Here is a 23,949-nt window from a genome sequence, read left to right on the forward strand (position 1 = left end):
AGGAAGAGTGAGTTGGTCTGAGATTTTACATAGATAGTTTTATCCTTTTGAGGGGTAGAATTCCATCTTATGAGGTATATATACTGTATGTCAATTTTGAGAATTTACATCTGCTGGGTCTATATTGCACCATACGGGGGATGCTTTATGTGATTAAAAAGTTTTATCGATGTACAGCTCTAGTTTATAGTTGAATATATATGGTAATTTATTTAGAATGCAATATATAAAGTGCTATATTTCTGTTACTAAACTAAAAATAAAATCATTTGTCTTACCTTTTGTTTTCTGGTGATTTACTTTCTAATCTTATTCCCTGACTCTGCTGCTGCTTCCCTGTTCATGCAGCACAGTTCTGTGCTGTTAGCTTTGTTTCCAGGGCCTTCCGACTATTTACTATTTCTTTTTTTCTCCTCCTTCATTTCCTGCTTTGTATCAATCTTTCATATTCAACTTTCTTCCATTTTTCGTCCTTCATCTCAAATCTATCTAGTTTCATTCCCTTCCCTTATCCTCCATTCATTGACACCATCCCCTCCCTTCCCTTCCATGGGCACCATCTTCTCCCATCTCGCTTCTCTTACTTCCCCTCTTCTCCATGAATATCATCTCCTCTCATGTCTATTATTTCCCTTTTCTCTGCATGTGCACAGTCTCCTTCCATTTTTCCCTCAATTGGCACCATCTTTTTCCTTCCCCTCCATCAATGATCCACTATTTCTTCTCTTCTATCTTCCCTCCCAACTCTCTCCCTACCACTCCATGGTCACCATTTCTTCCCTCTCCTTTCCTCCATCCTTGGTCACCATCTTCCATCTTTTGTTTTTCCATCCTCTATTAGCATCTGTCCTTCTCAACTCCCTCTCCCTCACATCTCTTTCTCTCTCTTTCAGCACCTCTTCCTGCACTTCTGAATCTTCACCCCCCAGTCCACTTCTTTCACACTGCTACCTGCCCCTCTCAGCCCTCCAATCTTATATTTAATGCTGTAGTGCTGAAGGAATGTTAATTCTCTTTATCCAGTGTGTTTTTCTTCTCACTGCTCTACTCCAGGCCCTACTTCCCAATTAGGCATCTGTACCTCCCTCCCCCTCAGATGCATCATCTTTATCCCCCTCATCCCCCCACCATCATGTCTTGATCTGGTATCTCTCTTGGTTCTCCTCCTTCTCCTAGGTGGTCCTCTAACCAATCAGTACCTTATTGATGGTGCTAATGTTTGAAATAGGGTACTGCTGGCCAGCTCCAAAGACTTTCTCTCTGGCAAGTCCTGCCTATGTGGGAACAGGAAGTACATCAGCGAAGACCGGATGCACTAGAGAGAAAACCTCTGGAGCCGGCTGATACCACTAAGAAGGTACCAAGAGGTTAGAGGGTCGCCTGGGGGGGAGAAGAAGGGGAATCGAGGTGCTGATCCACCCAAGGGTCAAGTTGGCATCAGATGGATGCTACACTGCCTAGGAGTGGGGCTCAGGCCGAAACATCTCAGCGATCAGGCTTCTTTGCTTTACTGCAGCATATGGAGGGGAAGAGGAGCATATGTGACTGCTCTCCTTGCACTCCCCCCCTTTCAACTATGCCTCTGGAAAGAGGTGGTAGTACGCTGTACTGGCACAAATAAAAGCCGTCTTGTTCAGTCTCGTTCGCTTCGGTCTACATAAGAACATAAGAAGTGCCTCTTCTGGGTCAGACCAGAGGTCCATTGTGCCCAGCAGTTCACTTGTGCGGCGGCCCAACAGGTCCAGGACCTGTGTAGCAATCCTTTATCTATACCTCTCTATCCCCTTTTCCTTCAGAAAATTGTCCAATCCCTTCTTAAACCCTAATACCATACTCTGTCCTATCACGCCCTCTGGAAGCGCATTCCAGGTGTCCACCACTCGGGTGAAGAAAAACTTCCTAGCATTGGTTTTGAATCTGTCCCCTTTCAGCTTTTCCGAATGCCCTCTCGTTCTTGTAGTTTTCGAAAGTTTGAAGAATCTGTCCCTCTCCACTTTCTCTATGCCCTTCATGATCTTGTAAGTCTCTATCATATCCCCTCTAATTCTCCTCTTCTCCAGGGAAAAGAGCCCCAGTTTCTCCAGTCTCCCAGTGTATGAAAGGTTTTCCATACCCTTTATCAAATGTGTCGCTCTCCTCTGAACCCTCTCGAGTATCGTCATATCCTTCTTAAGGCACGGCGACCAATATTGGACGCAGTACTCCAGATGCGGACGCACCATCGCCCGATACAACGGCAGGATAACTTCTTTCGTTCTGGTTGTAATACCCTTCTTGATTATACCTAGCATTCTATTCGCTCTCTTAGCGGCCGCTGCGCACTGTGCCGTCGGCTTCATTGTTTTGTCCACAATTACCCCCAAGTCCCTTTCTTGGGTACTCTCACTCAATAACATCCCTCCCATCGTATAGCTGTACCTCGGATTTCTGCTTCCTACATGCAATACTTTACATTTCTCTACATTGAACTTCATCAGCCATCTCATCGCCCACTCCCCTAGTTTGTTCAGGTCCCTTTGTAATTCTTCGCAGTCCTGTTTAGTCCGAGCACCACTAAATTTTATTATTTCGCACTTCGTCCCTGTTTCTATATCATTTATAAATATATTGAATAGCAGTAGTCCAAGCACCGACCACCGTGGAACACCACTCGTGACCCTCCTCGAGTCCGAGTAGTGGCCCTTTACTCCTACCCTCTGCTTCCTACCCGCCAACTAATTCCTAATCCATCTTTGATCCTGATCCATTCTATGATCCATCTACAGAACAATTAGATCTGCAAATCCCATCTGAGATTCACATCATCCAGGGATAGTACCTTCCACTGTATTGGAATAACCTCCATTCGTCAACAACAGAATATGCTAAATTTCAAGAGATTGCTTAGACGGGATCTCTTTTGTCAGATGAAATACAGGGTACGAGATTGAATGAATAAGGAAGAATAGAGAGTGATGACTATAAGGTGCCGGTCACCAATGTATTTTATTGTCTTGTAGGTGTGTCCGATGTTGATCTGGGTTGTATTTTAGATCTACTTTTATATTTTTGCATGTACGTTTGTAACCTTTCCTGGATAAATAAATCCAAACCAAACCCTGAGGGAGAGAGACCTGCATTAACGTGCATTAAAATTTTAAATGCACTTTAAACATTTAGGAGTCCTTTTATCAAGCCACGCTAGCGGGGTTAGCGCGTCAGACATTTCATCATGCGCTTACCCCCACCGCCAGCTAAAAAACTAACGCCTGCTTAATGCAGGCGTTAGCGGCTAGCGCGGTAGGCGGTTTAACACACGGTATTACGCGTGTTAAACCCCTACCGCAGCTTGATAAAAGGACCCCTTGACGTAATAATCACGTTATTAATGTATTAAATGTGTAGCCCTAGTATAAAGCAAACAAAGGGGGGAAAGAACCAAGAAAGTCTGCAGTGCGGAATGCAGAAACACGTACAATGATGCAGGCTAAATTGATTGCGGTTAATAATACCACCTTAGAAACACGGTCCGTGTTTCGGTTAACACGCCTTCATCAGGGGTCCCAGGTCGATGGAGGAACACCGAAGAGCAATCTGTATGTGAACTTCTATGTAACATAAGTTTTGGTGGAATTCGCTATGCCATATCTTTAAAATGGAACGGTCACTAGCCATACAGCGGGGGCATGTCAAGAAATTGAAGGATGTTTGGGAGACATTAACAACTTATTGTGCAGAATGAATAGTATTTTCCCATTTGTACACACACGTCCAGGGTAGGGAGGGAGGTGGGGATGTTTGATGTTTTTTTATGCTGAAGAACAATTGTTGAGTATAAGGGGGAGAGGGATATTTGATGTGAATTAGACCTTGATGGAAATATTAAGTGATGTTAAAGTGTAAAGTAATGGTATTGAACGTTTTAAAAATGAATAAAGATTTTTTTTAAAAAAAGCAAGAGATTTAAAAAAAAAGATTTTAAAAAAAAAAGCTTTTTTTTTTTAAAAAAAAAGCAAGGTTCAAATCTCATTTTTAATGCTGTTAATTTTTTATTTTTTTTTATTGTGAGTCTATCATACAGCCACACCTTGAATATTGTGTGTAATTCTGGTCACCACATCTCCAAAAAGATATAGGGAAATTAGAAAAGGTACAGAAAAAGGCAATAACATAACATTGTGCTTATTGACCACGTAACCATTAGTTCAACACGGTTTACAAAAAATTACTAATGAAAATCATAATAAATGGGATGAAGAAAGTTAACGGACCAAATCCCTAACGCTCCCCTCTTCCGCCGTAACGCTTCCCCTTCTCCACCTTAGAAAACAGGTTAAAACCCTTCTTTGCAACAGACCTATCCCTCAACGCCCCCCTTCCCCCCATCTCAACCCCCCCCTCTCCTCTTCCTTACTTTTCCGCCCGCCCCCCTTCTAAGTTTGTTGCTTCCCCCCCTTTTTCCTTCTAATATGCTTTGTTCCCCCCCTCTCTTAAACTCAATTGTGTCCTACTACAGCACACACTGTGTTTAGCCCTTCCCTCACCTAAATTGTTAATGTAAATGAGTTTGACCCTACGATTGCCTTGTTATGTTCTTCTTTTTTTTCTAATCGCACTGTATGTAATTCAGCTATCTGTTGTGAACCGCCTTGAACTCCCTGGGTATGGCGGTATACAAAATAAAATATTATTATTATTAATTGGTCAAGTATTTAAAAAATAGATAGGTTTTCAATTGAAATCTAAAATCTTTGTAAGAGTGAGCGGCAATGAAAATAATAAAAGGAATAGGACTAATTCCTTATGAGGAAAGGCAAAAGCGGCTAGGGCTCTTCAGCCTGGAGCTGAGACAGCTCAGGGGAAATATGATAGAGGTTTATAAAATACTGAGTGGAGTGGAAAAGGGTAGATGTCAATCGCTTGTTTACTCTTTCCCAAAACACTAGGGGCTCCTTTTACAAAGCTGCGCTAGGGCCTTAACGCACGGAATAGCGCATGCTAAATTGCCGCACGTGCTAGCCGCTACCGCCTCCTTTGGAGCAGGCGGTAGATTTCTGGCTAGCGCGCACTAATCCGGTGCGTGCGTTAAAACCGCTAGCGCAGCTTTGTAAAAGGAGCCCTAGGACTAAGGGGCATGCGATGAAGCTACTAAGCAGTAGATTTAAAACAAACTGTAGAAAATATTTCTTCACACAATGTGTAATGAAACTCTGGAATTCGTTGCCAGAGAATGTGGTGAAATCAGTTAGCTTAACAGGGTTTAAAAAAGGTTTGAATAATTTCCTGAAAGAGAAGTCCTTAGGCCATTATTGAGATGGCTTGGGGAAAATCCACTGCTTATTCCTAGGATAAGCAGCATAAAATCTGTTTACTCCTTGGGATCTCGCCAGGATTGGTCACTGTTGGAAACAGGATACTGGACATCGGTCTGTCCCAGTATAGTAATTATGTTTTCTCCGGAAACAGAAAAGTACTTGCTATATCTAAATAGATGACACCTGCAAGCCTAAAGGCTATAGAAGTGGTATGAATTCAGATATACAGTGTTCCCCCCACAAATTTGCGGTTCGCGAATCGCAGAGTCACTCATTCGCGGTCTGCTCCAACCACCTCTTCCTGTTGTAAAGTCAGGCTACACCAATCAGGAGCTGTGTGTCAAAGCAGCTCTTGATTGGTGTAGCCTGACTTTACTATAGGAAGAGGCAGTTGAAGCAGACCGCGAGTGATTTTCTTCACCCGCCAGCGCGCCAGCTGCCCTCTCCTGCCTCCCCTGCCTTTTCACAGGTGAAAAACTGTATTTGTGGTTTTTCAAAATTCGCAGTTACAATACTGTAGTTACAAAATAAGAGTTAAAATGAGAATTGAATGTGGGTTCACTGGTTGTGCTTCTGCTCTGCATAGATGTCTGTCTGGCCATTTTCTATGAATGGTACCAGACGTCCATGTCCTTCGTTTCCCCCCATTCATTTCTAAAGCATTACCAGATGCTTGCAGCGCTGTGCATTAACATGGAAGAGACACAGTCCCTGCTCAAAAGAAATTATAATCAAATTCGTAATTTGGATGTTTCAATTTATAAAATAGGTGTTAAATGCTGGACGTCTCCAGCACACACAGATGGCCATCTCGTGTATTTTCAAACAAGAAATCTCAATGTATTTCCTGTTCAAAAGTACACATGAGATGGACCTCTGCTTGGGGTGTCAAGTCATCATTTTTCTGACTCGGATCTCCTTTTGAAAATACCCCTCCTTCGCGGGTAGTAGGTTCCAAGACCTACCACCGATATGTGAAACCGCAGATAATAATGAACACTGTTATACTGCACTTTAGGGTTGAGCACTTCTATCTGCCCACAGCTCTCCTAGTGAACCTCCTCAAATCTTCATTGGCAGGGAGCAGCATCTCTTATCTGTTGCTCGCACCAGCCTGAGCTCCCTCCCTCTGATGTCACTTCCTTGTCCCATGAGCCAGATGTGACCTCAGAAGGAGGAAGCTCAGGCCATCGCAAGCAGCAGGCAAGAGATGCTGCTCGCTGCTGGTGAAGTTTTTTGAAGGTCTGCTGGGGTGGATGCATTTGAGAGTGCTCGGGCAGTAAACCGTGGAAATTAGGAACACTTTTTTGAAGAGCATGAAATTTGTGGAGAGAGTTCAAGCAGACGGGGAATTTTTGCCTTGCCATAGTCCTTTTCAGGGTGAAATGTGAATTCATGTCGGTTGGAAGTTTCCCGCCGATGTGATTGAGATAAATGCCGAGCTCTCTTATTTATCTCAAAACTATTACATCACCAATTTGATGAATAAGTTATTATCTGAATAGAAGTGATACATTAAGAAAGTGATCTATTGAGAGAGTCGGGGCAGAGGGGGCGAACCCACAAACCGTTCACTCATCCACTAATCAGAGTCTTCATAAGAAAAAATCTTTACAATGGCCTGCTAGCCACACAAGCAGCAAAACTAGACTACCAATTCTCCAATCTACAGATAACGACCCCAGGCTACAAATCGTTCAGAAAAGAAATAAAAACCATGCTATTCAAAAAATCCTTAAAGATAAACTAACACTGCAAGACTCATCCCAATTCTCTGAAGCAACTCGCAGGTTGCTGAGCAAGATGAGTTCTATAAGATTGGGTGACACATTGACGAAATGGGTTGGGAACTGGCTTGGAGGTAGGCTTCAGAGGGTAGTGGTGAACGGCACCCCTCCAAAATGACGGAGGTAATCAGTGGAGTGCCGCAGGGCTCGGTCCTGGGCCCGATCCTATTCAACATCTTTATAAGAGACTTGGCAGAAGGGCTGCGAGGTAAAATAACATTATTCGCCTATGACGCCAAACTAAGCAATGTAATGGGCAAAAGCACAACAGACATAAATTCAATGTCTGACAACATGATGCACGACCTACTCCTACTGGAGCGCTGGTCTAGGTCCTGGCAACTCAGCTTCAATGCCAAAAAATGCAAAGTCATGCACCTGGGCAGCCAAAATCCATGCAAGACTTACACCCTTAATGGCGAGATCCTAACAAGAACTGAAGCAGAACGAGACTTAGGGGTGATCGTCAGTGAGAACATGAAGACTGCCAATCAAGCTTCATCCAAGGCAAGGCAAATCATAGGTTGCATACGCAGGAGTTTCGTCAGCCGTAAGCCTGAAGTCATTATGCCATTGTATAGATCCATGGTGAGGCCCCACCTGGAATACTGTGTGCAATTTTGGAGGCCGCATTACCGTAAGGATGTGCTGAGACTGGAGTCGGTCCAGAGAATGGCCACCCGGATGGTCTCGGGACTCAAGGATCTCCCGTACGAGGAACGGCTGGATAAGTTGCAGCTGTACTCACTCGAGGAACGCAGAGAGAGGGGTGACATGATCGAGACATTCAAGTATCTCACTGGCCACATCGAGGTGGAAGAAGATATCTTCTTTTTCAAGGGTCCCGCGGCAACAAGGGGGCATCCGTGGAAAATCAGGGGCGGGAAACTGCACGGGGACACCAGGAAATTCTTTTTCACTGAAAGGGTGGTTGATCGCTGGAATAGTCTTCCACTTCAGGTTATTGAGGCCAGCAGCGTGCCTGATTTTAAGGCCAAATGGGATAGACACGTGGGATCTATTCACAGAGAAAGGTAGGGGAGGGTCATTGGGATGGGCAGGCTAGATGGGCCGTGGCCCTTATCTGCCGTCTATTTCTATGTTTCTCTTCAATTCCTCTGGAAATGGCCAGATTAACTCCTCCGCCTTGAACCGCAAGGTAATGGCAGAATAGAAATCACTAATGTAATGTAATACTGAAGAAAGCAAATGAGCTTTATGCATACAATATGTTTGCCTGAAAATGAATGGAATGGAGATGCATGTTTCCCATGCGGACTGATGAAGTCTCGATGAAAAGTTGAAATTAAATCAATTCATTTGAGTGAAGGCTGATGGTGCAAGGAGACTAATGAAATGTATGTTGGGATGTATGGTTGCTGAAATGACCTGCTATATTGATTCATTCATCCCTGACTTGACTAATTTACTTTGTGCAATTTAGCACTTTTTAGAATGTAGTCAGAGACCCTGGTTTCCTAAGATGCAGTGGGTGTGCATCCCCCTGAGAAAAGCTTGCTAGGCACAGATTTCTGACCTCACCTCCCTCTCCTTCATTCTCCTGGCTGCGGGCCACCTCTTCTGCTACCAGCTGCTTTTGTTAGGTTTCCAAAGTGTCCTACCTGGCTCTGCACTGTGTAGCGTAACACTTTTCACACTGATGTATCATTAGCAGCATGTTTCTTGAAAAGCTTTTTACTAGCTGTGTCCGGGGAGAAGGTGTATACTAGAGAATGGCACAGGGAAAAAATCTGTCCCGTCACTGACCCATCACCGGACTATCGACCCCTTCACCGCCCCGACCCCGTCCCTGCCATCCCCTTCACTGCCCCGTCCCTGCAGCATCCACCTTTCCCTCTCACCAACTCACCACCCTTCAGCGGCCCGAGAATCTTCCTCCCTCCCCCTTATCTTCACGGCGCATTAGTAAAGAATTGAAACTTAAGGGAGGGAAGGCGCGCAGTCCCCTCCCTCTCTCCCTACCTAACTACAGCCAAATCTATCTCCCTCCCTCCCCCCTTACCTTCACGCGCTTTCGTAAAAAACTTACTGAAGCTGGCGAAGCCTGCCTGCCTGCAGTCACGTGTGTGTGGGCGGAAGCTTCTCCTCTGACGCAACCGGAAGTTGCATCAGAGGAGAGGCTTCCGCCTACACACACGCGACTGCAGGCAGGCAGGCTTCGCCAGCTTCAGTAAGTTACGAAAGTGCCATAAAGGTAAGGGGGAGGGAGGGGGCCGCGTGCAAACGGTGACCGTGCACCTTCCCTCCCTTAACTGCCATTCACCACTCCACGGGGCGGTGGATGGCCTTGTCCCCATGCCCGCAGTAAGCACTTCCTCCCCCTTCCCCCCCCATTTCGGCGGGTTACCCGCGATTAACTGCCACCATGTCATTCTCTAGTGTATACTAGTCAGGAATTTATTTAGCACAGATTAATTAAAAAACAAAACAAAACACAGCAGCACTAATATTCTCTTAACTACAGTTGGCAGCTCAATCAAACAAGATAGTTCAGATTGTAGCTTTTTCCCTTTTATTCAGATTATATCCTCTTGTTGAGCCACGAGCTTTTACTGTGTGTGTGTTGAATGGGAAGATTTCTTTAATTACAGATTTAATTGCAAAAACAGCCCTCTCTTTCAAAAAAGCACACGTCTGGTTCTGCAGATAATAAAGGGATAAGGAAAGAAAGGAGAGAGGGAGACGAACAGGAAGTGACAGAGCCAGGAAACAAGGAACTTGTATTTTGTCGTCTGAATTGTGCTGCTACTTTTCAGATTGTTCTCAGCAGGGTGTAGCTTAGCTGGAGTGAAAGTGCTGTGAGGCCCTGTTTTTCAGGAGTATGTTTTCACTCCATGCTTAGAACATAAGAACAGCCTTACTGGGTCAGACCAATGGTCCATCAAGCCCAGTAGCCCGTTCTCAGGTGGCCAAGCCAGGTCACTAGTACGTGGCCAAAACCTAAGGTGTAGCAATATTCCATGCTACCGAAACAGGGCAAGCAGTGGCTTCCCCCTTGTCTTTCTCAATTACAGACTATGGACTTTTCCTCCAGGAACTTGTCCAAACCTTTCTTAAAACCAGCTACACTACCCACTCTTACCACAACTTCTGGCAATGCGTTCCAGAGCTTATCTATTCTCTAGGTGAAAAAAAATATCCTCCTATTGGTTTTAAAAGTATTTCCCTGTAATTTCATCAAGTGTCCCCTAGTCTACTCCACTCAGGATTTTGTAGACTTCAATCATTTCTCCCCTCAGCCGTCTCTTTTCCAGGCTGAAGAGCCCTAACCGTTTTAGTCTTTCCTCATACAAGAGGAGTTCCATCCCCTTTACCATCTTAATAGCAAGCTGTCAATTCACCAGTGCTTCTGTGGTAGCTAGAAGATTAAAGTTTTTCCTGTTGTTGAGTTATAATCCATACATGAGATGTAGAACATGTGCAATATTTTTTCAAAATCGCTAAGGAGAACTGAATGCTGTTTGTGTAGATTTGCCTTCCTTTTGCTTAGTGTCCTAAGGAAGTCTGAGTGTTAAGTGAGAATGACCCTTGGTAAAATATGCTTTTAAAAAATCTGTCTTCTGTTGCCGCTATTATACATTATTTACTTGTTTGCAAACAGGCAACAACTGAACGACCTTTTATTCAGAAGTTATTCCGGCCATTTGCAGTGGATGGACAGCTGCACACCTTGGGAGACCTTATCAGAGAAGTTTGTCCTTCGGCAGTTGCCTGTGAAGGTAATATGGTTTTGTAATTGTCTGCAACTTCCAATTACTATAACTATAGAGGAGAAAGCATTACAAGGAAAAGGGGTTAGTGTTGGTCCTTTACATATATCCTTCAGACTAAATGGAAGAACCTAGGAAGAGGCATAGCTGGACCACCTTTGCCACATAGGCGAAAGAAACCCAGAGAGCAGAAAAAGGAAGAGCCAACTTGGTTGTAAAACGATCCATTGACAACACAGACCTGCAGTCCTGACCATTTCCCAGTTTCATAACAGTAAGAACATAAGAATAGCCTTACTGGGTCAGACCAATGGTCCATCAAGCCCAGTAGCCTGTTCTCATAGTGGACAATCCAGGTCCCTAGTACCTGGCCAAAACTCAAAGAGTAGCAACATTCCATGCTACCAATACAGGGCAAGCAATGGCTTCCCCATATCTTTCAGACTATGGACTTTTCCTCCAGGAACTTGTCCAAACCTTTCATAAAACCAGCTACGCTATCCGCTCTTACCACAACCTCTGGCAACGCGTTCCAGAGCTTGACTAATGTCTGAGTGAAATAAAAATGTCCTCCTATTACTTCTAAAAGTATTTCCCTGTAGCTTCATCGAGTGTCCTCTAGTCTTTGTAATTTTTGACGGAATGAAAAATCGATCCACTTGTACCCATTCTACTCCACTCAGGATTTTGTAGAGCAGCAGGCAAAGGTAACAGTGGTGCTGATTCAGAAAACTACCATGGGTTGAAACATGCTGTTAAGAAGATATGTGCTGATGGATGTTCACAGAAAAGTAATTGCGTGGTGAACATCTACACACAACATAGTAAAATGTAGGCTAAGAGGGCGAGTAGTTAAAAAGTTGCAACGCAGAGAGGTTTTTGAGAGACCACATCGCCAGGGCCGAGACTGGTTAGTTCCCTGGTAGCCTAGCAGCCCCCACCTCCCCCTCACAACATAAGACCAAAATCTGTCCCTTCAATTTCTCCCCAAGGGCTAGTTCCATTCTCTCTTTCCCCATTACCCTATCCCCTGCTCCCAATATTTTAAAAAAAAAAAAAACACCCCAATAAATCACAGGTACTCTTCATCACCTTGAACTCCCCAGACCTGCCCCGTGCACCTTAAAAAGTTGAAAAGCAAGCATGATGCCCACTCACTTCTGCCTTCAGTACTACCATCATGCAAAATGGCAGTGCTTGACTTCTAGCACTTGGGGCCTGTCTTGGCGAAAGCAGCTTACCCCTAGAAGAAAGTAGCATGGAAACTAGTGGCATAGCCACCGGTGGAGCAGTATCAGTGTAGTGGACCACAGATGAAACGAGGAGGTGGTGCCAAAGTTCCAAGGAGGCAATTTTATTTATTGACCCTTTTATAGACCCGACATGACCTGTGTCAGAGGTAAGCAAACAGTCAATATATACATTGTGAACTGAAACAACAAATACTGTATTTTTCGCTCTATAAGATGCACTTTTTTCCCCCAAAAAGTGGGTGGAAATAAGGGTGCGTCTTATAGAGTGAATTCCCAACCACCACCCCCACCCCCCCCCCCGGTACCTTATTTTAGTTGGTCCGGTGGTCCCGCCCTTCCCTCCATTTCTCCCGAACTAGCTGCAGCAACGTCAGAGTGGTGCTGCTTCGTGAATGGCTGCCGTCAGTCATGCAGCAGCCACTCTTGATGCTGCTGCAGCTAGTTCAGAGCTGAAGGGAAGGGCATTTTGGTGGAGGGAAGGGCCGGACCATTTTGGTGGAGTTTTTTCGGTTCACAGTGTGTATCAGGCGTTCACAATAATAAAGCATAAATGTATTGAGTAGGGCTTGTCATGTTGTGCTTTCTGTACCAAAATAAAGAGTGGGGATGGAAACCAGTGGAATATCCCAAGGTGGGCCAGTGCCTACCCAGTAGTGGCACACCCTTGTTGTACTTGACAGGGATTTCCAAGCCCTACCAGCTGAAGACATCTACAAAGACTCCCCAAATCTCTCTAGCTCAGCTTAGTTGACAGCAGCTTTTGGGGGTGCCATTGTCACAAACTGCCATTGACTGAGTTGTGCGGAATGGATTTGGTGTGTCTTCAGCTAGCGGAGCTAGGGGATTCTTCTTCAGCTCAGTGGAATGGGGGTCTAGAGAGTTGTGGGGAGGGAGGAGGAATGGCAAAAAGAACATTTTGGCCAACCATCCAAAATTGAGGGGACTGGCTATGTCATTGATGGGAAACTATGTACTTTATGTGGACTATGTGGAAAAGGATTCGGAAAAAGCCCAACTATTAAATGAATACTTCTGCTCAGTCTTCACCCGAGAAGCGCCAGGGCTCGGCCCTCAGCTACAGACAAGGGTTGGCTCAGTTGACCCGTTTAGTAACTTTGAGTTTACGCCCAGCAGTGTCTACGGTGAGCTGTCAAAGCTCAAGGTTAACAAAGCAATGGGGCCGGACAACCTGCACCCCAGGGTGTTTAGGGAGCTGAGTGATGTCTTGGCGGAGCCACTGTCCGCGCTCTTCAACCTCTCCCTTAGTACAGGCAGCGTCCCGTTGGACTGGAGGACGGCTAACGTCATTCCACTCCACAAGAAAGGCTCAAAGATGGAGACAGCAAACTACAGACCAGTGAGTCTAACATCGATAGTGAGCAAACTAATGGAAACTCTAATCAAACACCAATTAGATAAGATCCTGGATGAAGAGAATCTACGGGATCCCCGACAACATGGATTTACTAAGGGGAGATCCTGCCAATCCAACCTGATCAGCTTCTTTGACTGGGTAACGGGGAAGCTGGATATTGGGGAGTCCCTGGACATCGTGTACCTGGACTTTAACAAAGCATTCGATAGCGTACCACACCGCAGGTTACTGAGCAAGATGAGTTCTATAGGATTAGGTAACACATTGACGAAATGGGTTGGGAGCTGGCTTGGAGGTAGGCTCCAAAGGGTGGTGGTGAACGGCACCCCCTCCGAAATGACGGAGGTGATTAGTGGAGTACCACAGGGCTCAGTCTTGGGCCCAATCCTATTCAACATCTTTATAAGAGACTTGGCAGAAGGGCTTCGAGGTAAAATAACATTATTCGCCGATGACGCCAAACTGAGTAATGTAGTGGGCAAATGCACAACAGACGAAGATTCAGTGCCCGACAACATGATGCACGACCTACTCCTACTGGAGCGATGGTCTAGGACATGGCAACTCAACTTCAATGCCAAAAAATGCAAAGTTATGCACCTGGGCAGCCAGAATCCATGCAAGTCTTATACCCTTAATGGCGAGATCCTAGCAAAAACGGTAGCAGAACGAGACTTGGGGGTAATCGTCAGTGAGGACATGAAGTCTGCCAATCAAGTGGAGCAGGCTTCGTCCAAGGCAAGACAAATCATGGGCTGCATACGAAGGGGTTTCGTCAGTCGTAAGGCGGAAGTCATTATGCCATTGTATAGATCCATGGTGAGGCCCCACCTGGAATACTGTGTGCAATTCTGGAGGCCGCATTATCGCAAGGATGTGCTGAGACTGGAGTCGGTGCAAAGAATGGCCACCCGGATGGTCTCGGGACTCAAGGATCTACCATACGAAAAACGGCTTGACAAATTACAGCTATACTCGCTCGAGGAGCGCAGAGAGAGGGGGGACATGATCGAGACGTTCAAGTATCTTACGGGCCGCATCGAGGCGGAGGAAGATATCTTCTTTTTCAAGGGTCCCACGACAACAAGAGGGCATCCGTTGAAAATCAGGGGCGGGAAACTACGAGGTGACACCAGGAAATTCTTTTTCACTGAAAGAGTGGTTGATCGCTGGAATAGTCTTCCACTACAGGTGATTGAGGCCAGCAGCGTGCCTGATTTTAAGGCCAAATGGGATTGGCACATGGGATCTATTCACAGGGCAAAGGTAGGGGAGGGACATTAAGGTGGGCAGACTAGATGGGCCGTGGGCCCTTATCTGCCGTCTATTTCTATGTTTCTATGTTTATGGAATCTTACCAAATGCTTGTGACTTGGATTGGCCACAGTTGGAAGGGGAAAGGGATGGGATTTGATACACTGCTTTTCGTTTACATATTGTATGTACTTATGGAGGATTAAGTGACTTGTCCAGAGTCTCAAAGAGCTTCAGTGGGGAGGATGCTGCACTTGATGGACTTTTGCTCTGACCCAGTATAGCAATTCTTAAGTTCTTAGAGGCAGCATACAAAATTTTAAAAAACTTAGCAGTTAATAATAATAATAACCACAATTTATATCCCGCAAAGCTGTAAAGTTCGATGCGGGATATAAATGCTTTTCAAACATGGAATTCTCTTCCAATTTACTTAAGAGAGGAAAAAAGCTTGGAGAAATTTAAGAGCAAACTCAAAAGCTTTCTTTTTAAAGATGCATTTAATGACTAAAAGAATTGTCTAGGAGTTTCATTTTATCTTCATTTGAGATTCTTTGTTCTTTCCCTTCCTATTGTTTGTCTTTTTTTCTATTAATTAGATTGTATTTCTTTTCCCAGTCTTTCCTCATGTTTTATTATGTTTTTAAAAATAGTCTTTATTATGTTTTGTAAGATTTAGTTTTTTGTTAGTTGTGTTTGTCCCCCCCAATACCCTAAAAATCTGAGTGATGCATAATAAAAATTCTTCCAAATCAGCTGCCTGAATATTTCGAGAACAAATCTGTTTTTACTAAATTCCCCGTAAATAGCAGTAAGCGGAAGCAGTTGTTCCAAATCCTTGCCCCATGTTGCTGCCTGATATGAGAAGAAATGTTGATGATGCTTTGAAGTTTCCATCCTCGGGAAGACAAAATGCAAATGGTTGAAGTTATACAGCAACATGTCAAAAATAGCCATCAATATATCGCTATTTTCTTCCTTTTGACAAAACTGCTGTCAAGTTCTATAGGGACCCTGCTTTTATGAAAAGACAGTCTATTACAGCATAGCATCAATGATCATAAGTAGCTTACATTTAGGAACATGGGGGGGTCTTTTACTAAGTCGGGCTCGCACTCTATGCTAATGCGCCCATCATATTCTAGGCATACCATATAACAAAACTACCCGCTATTTATAAAACTCTAATAAGTTAATTTTCAACATTTATTCATTTAATCTATACTTTTTTGTCATAAATATCAGCTGACATTTATCAGTGAAACTCTCCCTTTCCCAATCCCCTCAGAAAAAGTTCATTCATTCATAGTTCAAAAACCTGCTGGGCCAAATTTGCCTTGTTATTAAACCAGTCTTCCAATCTCATTTGTACTGTTCGGAAGTCAACTTCAGTTCCTGAAGACGCATTGATTGCAAAACGTAGCACTATGTCAGGCTGAAAGCTGAAATAACTGGTTACTTTTGAAGAGGAACATGAAGAAGAACATTAAACTACAAATGAGATTGCAAGACTGGTTTAATAACAAGGCAAATTTGGCCCAGCAGGTTTTTGAACTATGAATGAATGAACTTTTTCTGAGGGGATTGGGAAAGGGAGAGTTTCACTGATAAATGTCAGCTGATATTTATGACAAAAAAGTATATATTAATAATAATAATAATTTTATTCTTGTATACCGCCATACCCGTAAAGTTCTAGGCGGTTCACATTCATTAGTTTAGGTCCGTGGTGAGACACGGACTTACAAAATTTTAACAAAATTACAGTCAATGAAGAGGGGGGGCGTGGGGGAAATCTATAACTGGGATTTAGCAAAGGTAGCGGTAAGACAGAAGGTAGGGTTGGAAGGAGTGCGATAAAGAGAGCGAGACCAAGTGGGGGGAGGGGGGGAAGGAGTTTTATAAATAGCGGGTAGTTTTGTTATGTGGTATGCATAGATAACGCTATTCATATATTATAATTATCTCCATTCTTAGGTAATCATTATATTCTACGGACGCGTTAAATCAGCTAAAAAAAAAACCCCCATAGTAAATGACGGCAGATAAAGACTTGAACAGTCCATCCAGTCTGCCCATAAATTATATCCATTAAAAGATACATGATTAAGTCCCTTTAGCTTTCTTGCTACAGTGAGACATTATCAGAATAACAGCACTCAAGGAGTTTAAAAAACCAGTTTCTTTCCTCTTAATTTGGGGGATTTGTAACCTTTTAATGGCATTCTGCCAGGGAGATGTAGCAAATGTGCCAGTTGACTGAAAGTTATATGAGAATACTGCTGTCTGCTTTTTCCTAGTGCCTGATCTTGCTTTAATCTTAGTTGCAGTCTCTTTCTAGATTTTTACTTGTTTGTGATGATCTTGTTACAGGTTCTAAATAGGAAGCACCTTGCAGGGGCTCCGTTAAAGACTTGCCCTTGGTTGCTTTTAGTTGTATCCCATATTAGTAAAAGAGACTTCAGGGTACCGCCATTATTAGGTGAGTTCATTAAGAAGACCAGGTCTAGAAGAAGGCAATGTCGGTGCTTTTGAATAAGTTTATATTTCCCAGCCTCTTCTGTTTGTAATCTCAGGATAAAAGCTCCGCTGGTCTTGTAGATGACCAAGTTTACTGCTACTTCACGTCTTATGCTCTTAAGATTGAGATCTCATTCCCCAGGAAGCGTTTCTAGCTGAAGATTAATTGCCCTTTTAAAAACGAGCATTTGATGTATTCCTGTGGCTATATCCTGACTTGTCTTAACCTTCTCTGACCTGGCCTCGCTGACTCTTACCACCATGGCTGAGCCAGAAATCTGTCGGCATGATGTATGCACTGCAGACAGCCTGTGGCTTTTCATTTCCATGGATTCAATTACGGGGAGTTTTACTGATCAACATAGCAAAGGTTAGAGGATTTGTCAGGCGTAGGCCAGAGCTGTCCAGAGGGTTTTAGTTCAGTCTGTTAGTGTCGCCTTTTGCTCTCTTACTTTGGACCATTTGGTCCTGAGACAACTTACTGAATTGTTTATCTTGGGGGGTTTTCATAAATGCAAGCAGATAAAATTAGAAAATGCAATCTATCCACTGTCAGGTGTCATATGTTGGTCCCACCCCTATTACCTGATGTATGTTTCTTGAATTATGTTTTAATTGAAGAGCTCTTGAGACAGTGCAGTACTATCTCAATATGGAGGGAGTGTGGCACAGTGGTTAAAGCTAGAACCTCAGCACCCTGAGGTTGTGGGTTCAAACCCACGCTGCTTCTTGTGACCCTGAGCAAGACCTTAATCCCCCCATTGCCTCAGGTACATTAGATAGGGAAAAATGCTTGAGTACCTGAATAAATCCATGTAAACTGTTCTGAGCTCCCCTGGGAGAACGATAGAGAAAATTGAATAAATAAATCAAATCAATATTTTCAAAAGGTAACCCCTCCTGTCCAATTAAAACAGGGTTATTAATGTTCACAATTTGAGACAACATTAGTTTGAACTCCTTTGGAAGTTTCTTTTTTTCCCGCTTAGTAGCTCTCGTTGCTCTTTGTTGGGAAGCAGGAAGGTGGGTGCCACCAAGTCATTTGCCTTCAGGCAAAGAAGAATCTAGTAAAAATATCTGACAGTAGATAAATGAAATTGATCAAAACAGGAACATGACTATAATTAAAGGTCTGTATCTTGTATCCAAAAAAGTGTGAAAACACAAAATAATTACTGTTACACATAAAAGGAAGGAGACCTATTAGAAAACTCCAAAGAATAATAGCTAGCATCGTAGTTTTAAGCCTTCCAGTCAGGACAAGTAAAAATGCCAGCTCCAGATGTTGGCAGCTGTCTGTTCCACTACATCACTTTTGTCCAAATTTGAGGATATCTATACGACTCGTCTCCTTGGCCTTACTGGTTGTGCGACCTGTGCTCTGATAAATTAATCAGAAGCAAAATAGAAACAGATTCGTGTGGTGATGGGAAGAATGACTCTAAATTTTTTACTTTTGTCACAATCAGTTGACATTTAGAGAAGGGTGGATGTTCATTTTGAGCAGCTGAACCTGCTAAAGAGTCATTGAGAGTTACAATGGATCTAGGCTCCCCTCAAAGCTAGCCTGAACGCCACTTTCAAGATGGCCCTCTTCTGGCTCACTGATGGAGAATTGTAAGGTAGATATTCCGAATAAGGAGGTTGTTGCAAAAGTATGGCATGAACCTGTAAGCCAAGGGGAATACAGAGAAAAGACTACAAACTTTGTTAATACAAATAAAACCACACTTTGAAATGTCTATCTAGCTTGGACGATTTGGAGTCTAAAGCACTAAAAGAAGAGCTAGATAGAATAGGCATTGCAACCAATGGACTTCTGTGTTATCTGGGTAGAAATTATATTGAAGGGAGAGGGTGGTTCAAATTTGAGGGGGGCAAGAAAGATTCAGCAGGAAACGTGATAATGTGGAGCCCTTATGGATAGAAATTCCATGTGTAAAGGGAAAGAGAATACCACAATCCACCAGGCCAGAACAAACAGATGATGAAATGTTAGTAAAAAGTAGAGAGGCTAACAAATTTGGCAACACTATAAGGAGTGATCTGCATCTTTATTGCAGTTAATATATGCAGATATTATGTAATGATCTCCTTGTTTAGCTGAATTTCCCCATTATTGATTGGATAAATGTGAAGTGAAGTTCCTAGATGAAATAAATGACTCTTTCATAGAGCAGCTGGTTCAGGAACTGTTGAGAGGGACCCATTTTAGAGTTGCTCTTTAGTGGAATGCAGAACTTAGGGCTCCTTTTACAAAGGCGCGCTAGGGCCTTAACGCGCAGAATAGCGCGAGCTAAATTGCCACCTCGCGCTAGCCGCTACACCTCCTTTTGAGCAGGCGGTAGATTTTTGGCTAGCGCGTGCTAATCCGGTGCGTGCGTTAAAAATGCTAGCGCACCTTTGTAAAAGGAGCCCTTAGTGTGAAAGATAATGATTTGGGGGCCACTTGGCAATAGGTCACATTTGAGGCAATAACCAGAGTGGACACTAAGGAAATCTATTGTGATGGCCTTTAACCTTCAAAATTGCAGCTATGATAAAATAAAGAAAATGGTTAAAAAAAGAAGCTAAATAGATCAGCTGCAAAGTTAAGAGCATGGACATTGTTTAAAAATGCCATTTTAGAAGCCCAGACAGATGTAGTCCATGTATTAAAAAATGTAGTCTCTCTGCAATTAAAGCCTCTATGTTCATCGTAAAATAGAGGCTCTTGAAAATTTCCTTAGAAATAGGAATCTACTAGTCCTTATTTTTCCTATTACTCAATTTTTATCTGCAGAGATTTTGATTAGAAAATATTTTACAGGTGTTGGAATTTTCAAATTCAGAATATTGCAACTCCTTGGGTTTTGGCCAGGTACTAATGATCTGGATTGGCCACCGTGAGAACGAGCTACTGGGCTTTGCTGTGATGATTGCACCCTTTTCTAGGTAATTTACAAGCAAAATTCCATCTTTGTCCCAGAAGACAGATGTCAACACCTTGCTTTTGAACTTCTTGAGACGTGGGGAACCACTGTGTCTCCATTCAAAAATCCCACAGGATCCCACTGAAATTGGTTTAAAATGGATTGTGATGTAGCCACTCATTCATTCTTCTGGTCAGCATTGAGACATTTGAGAACCCATTGGCTGAGAGCTTTCTCATATCTAAAATCTCATGAATATATAGCTTACTCATTCTTGAGATATCTCCAGGATTTCTGCAATCTTTTTAGCGGATATTCTTCAATCACCCAGAATCATAGAATAAATGGCTTCCACGTTTTCTGGAATTGTCACTTGTTGGTCTCCCAGAATGTTCTTCATCTTTCGTGCTCCATTGTCCCGTTCTAAAGGCAACAACCCAGTTCTTGACTGTGGAGTAGGAAGGGTACTTATCCCCTGATGTAACTGCCATATCATCATAAATTTGTTTATCCACGTTCCCTTTTACAAAAAAATATTTCATCACTGCTTGGCACTCTTTTGCTGTGAAATCTCCATTGTTTTGCACCATTTTCACTTTAGATCTGCAAAAAAAAAAAAATAATCAGGCTACAATATGAAATTTAGGTCAGACACATACGAACCCGTTGAATTCCTAGTTACTGCAAACCATTTCCAGTGATTCTTCTGCCACTGTGAATTTAAGTGTTGGATTTTTGTGGTATTGTTTATCATTCAAAACCTTGATACTTGTGAGAGCATGATGTAGCAAAAACTAGCTCTACATATTGTGAACTGAAAGAAGGGGAGGTAAGAAAGAAAAAGGAAGGTGTGGGTGTAGACAATGTTTTGAACGTGACAAATTAATAGAGAAGCTCAGCAGTTTAAAAAAAATGTCATTGTAAGAGATTGCATCACTGTTTAACCATTTGTTATTCCAATTCAAGCACAATCTCAAGATTCACTTGTAATGAGAGAGAATGAATTCTGCAAAGAAAATAAAACTAAAACAGATATTCTCAACTCAGTCCTTGGGACACAATGCATCCAATACATGGAAATTTTATCTCAGGCATATTCTTTGAGGATATCTTGAGAACCAGACTGACTAGCTGCGTTCCAAGGCCTGGATTGAGAAACCTGACCTAGAATAAATTTAGAACCAAACGCAAGTGTGCACATTATTCCTTCAGCATAAAAGGGGGAAAATCAAATAAAATCAAGAGCTGATCTTCAAAATACTCTATGAGAAATACAAACAAAACTAAATCCAGAATTCGAGTGCATCTATCCTAATCATCCCCAGCCTTGACAGAAACATGAACAAGAAGTTAAACTCAGCTGAAGATGCTTGGCATATTTCCAGAAAGTAATGTCTCCTATTTAAGACTGCTTTGCAGAAGTCTGTGCGAACCCAAATTTAATAGGCCACTATTCTAAAATAGTGTGGAGCAGGCACGAAAGTGTCCTTTAACGCTTCTGCTAGCACTTGGGTGGCATACAGGTGATCCAGAGAGAGTTCACACTCTTCCCTCCCAACTAGGGTACATTTCTTAACATCAGGGCCTCTGTTGCCATTTCCAGAATCTCCATAGGATGGAGTGCAGTGATGCGCGAACCCGGGGAATTGCAGCTCCTTGGGACTCTGGCCATGTCACTTAACCCTCCATTGTCACATAATAAGAGCCTGTATATACAGTAATATGTAAACGACTTGGATGATTCTGAATGGAGAGGCTGTTAACCCAAAAAAATAGAACATGGTTGGCAAATAAAAACCATATGGCCTAAGAAGCCTACCTATCTACACCAACTACCAAATTCTACAGCCTTTTCCTTTCCTTCAGGGATCTTTTGTATTTATCCCAAGCTTTCTTAAATTCAGAATATTCTTATCATTGCCACCTCTTCCGAGAGGCTGTTCCATGCATTCAGATACCCTTTCTGTAAAGAACTATTTCCTGAGATAATTCCTAACTCTACTCCCTTTTACCCTTTTCCTTTGGTCCTTCAGTTGGAGGAAGGGCTGTGGCTCACTGGTTGGGCTGCTGCCTCTGCACCCAGAGGTTGTGAGATCAAATCTCCTTGTGACCCTGGGCAAGTCAAAGCCCACTGCTTTGAATGTCAAAGCCACAAAAAGGCGGTATACAAGTCTCCATTCCTTTTCCTTTTTCCCTTTTTCTTCTATCTAGAGCAGGGGTGTCACACTCAAATCACATAAGGGGACGAAATCTAAAACACAGGCTAAGCTGCGGGCCAAATTTTTTATTACGATACCCCCTCCTTTACTAATGCACAGCTTGGGCCCCAGTGCCGGCAGTGGCGGCAACTGCTCCGACGCTCACAGGACTTCTATGAACGTCGGATCAATCACTGCCGGCGCCAGAACCCACGCTACGTGCCAGTAAAGGAGGGGGGTTAGTCTTAGTAGAAGTATAGGGATACAACCTCTCCAACCCCACGCCGGCTACAAAATAAATAAAAAACACTTTTCCTCTCTTTTAGGTCCTAGTTCACACTTGCTGTCTAACACCAGCTCTGGCAGGATACACATTTCAAATCTGACAAATTGTAATCACAAAATAGAAAATAAAATTATTTTTTCTACCTTTTGTTGTCTGGCCATTTTGCTTTTGGTCCCAGTTTCTCTTTCTGATTTTGTCTATCTTCTAATTCTCTTTCCAGTGTCTGCTGTCCTTTTTTTTCTCCTCTTCGCTCTTGTTCCAGTCCCTGTCTCCAACATATTGATTTTTCCCTTTCAACTTTTTTCCTGTCTTTGTCCACTCAAATCTCGCCCTCTTTCTCATCTTTCTCCTTCTTTTTAAATTTTCAGCTACCTATCAATTTTCCATCTTCTCTTATTCTGTAGCTCTCCCATTTCCCATCTCACTCCTTTCCCAGCCTCCTATTTCCTTCTGTCTCTCCTCCTCTTGGTCCAACATTTTGCTCCCTCTTTTCTGTTCTTCTTCCCTCTCCCTTTGATGCTGAACAATGAGATGGAAGGAAAAAAAAAAAGAAATGCTGTATCTCTCTCTCCCTTCCACCCCCAGGCCTAATATTTCTCCCTCCCTTCCATCTCCAGATCCAACTTCTCTCCCTTTCTCTTCCCAACTGCCTCCTATCCCATCTCTCCCCCTGTGTGCCTGCCTCCCCCCAGGTCCACCATTTCTCCCTTTCTCTTCCCTTCAAGTATCTTTTTCCCTCTTCCTCCACACCACCACAGGTCCAACCTCTCTCCCTTCATCCCTCTCTCCTCACAGCCCATCATGTCTTTCCCTCCAACCCCGGTCCGATGTCGCCGCCAAGCTGAAAAATTTGTCAGCCTCGGTAATTCAGCAATGTTGTAAGTGGCTACCCCCCCCCCTGCATTTTGCCTGCCGTGGTCTGTCTCCAATGACAAGCAACTTCCTATTTCTGCCCAGGTGGACTTCGGCAGACAGAAAGCAGGAGGGGGAGCCACGTACAACACTGCCAAATCACTGCTGAGGCTGGCAGAGTTTCCAGCGTGACGGCGACATCAGACCGGCACGGGAGGGAAGAGACGCTGGGCTGTGAGAAGGGGAAGTTCGGGAGCATTGCTGCGGGCCACATAAAAAGGCCAGGTGGGCCGGATTCTCCCCGTGGGCCTTGTGTTTGACACATGTGATCTAGAGCTCCCTTTCAACTGAAAGAGGTCCCCTTCTATGAATTTATACCTTGGGACTATAATAGCCCTCAAAAATACTTTACTTTTTAAGACACCTGACACCAGACAAATCCTTGTTATAGATTAACTAGTGGCGTACGAAGGGGGGACGAGGGGGC

The 23,949-nt window shown here is 43.5% G+C and overlaps 1 protein-coding gene across 3 annotated transcripts in view; it reads left to right on the plus strand.

The window, feature by feature from the left end:
• Window positions 1–23,949, plus strand: part of ATG5 (autophagy related 5) — a 204,562-nt gene that overhangs the window by 152,294 nt on the left and 28,319 nt on the right. For all 3 annotated transcript variants that reach the window (XM_033939707.1, XM_033939709.1, XM_033939708.1), the window contains exon 7: window positions 10,704–10,821. In XM_033939707.1, coding sequence (XP_033795598.1) covers window positions 10,704–10,821 — 118 coding nt within the window. The remainder of the gene's footprint in view (window positions 1–10,703; window positions 10,822–23,949) is intronic.

Source organism: Geotrypetes seraphini, chromosome 3 (assembly GCF_902459505.1).
Source record: "Geotrypetes seraphini chromosome 3, aGeoSer1.1, whole genome shotgun sequence".
Taxonomy (NCBI): Eukaryota; Metazoa; Chordata; class Amphibia; order Gymnophiona; family Dermophiidae; genus Geotrypetes; species Geotrypetes seraphini.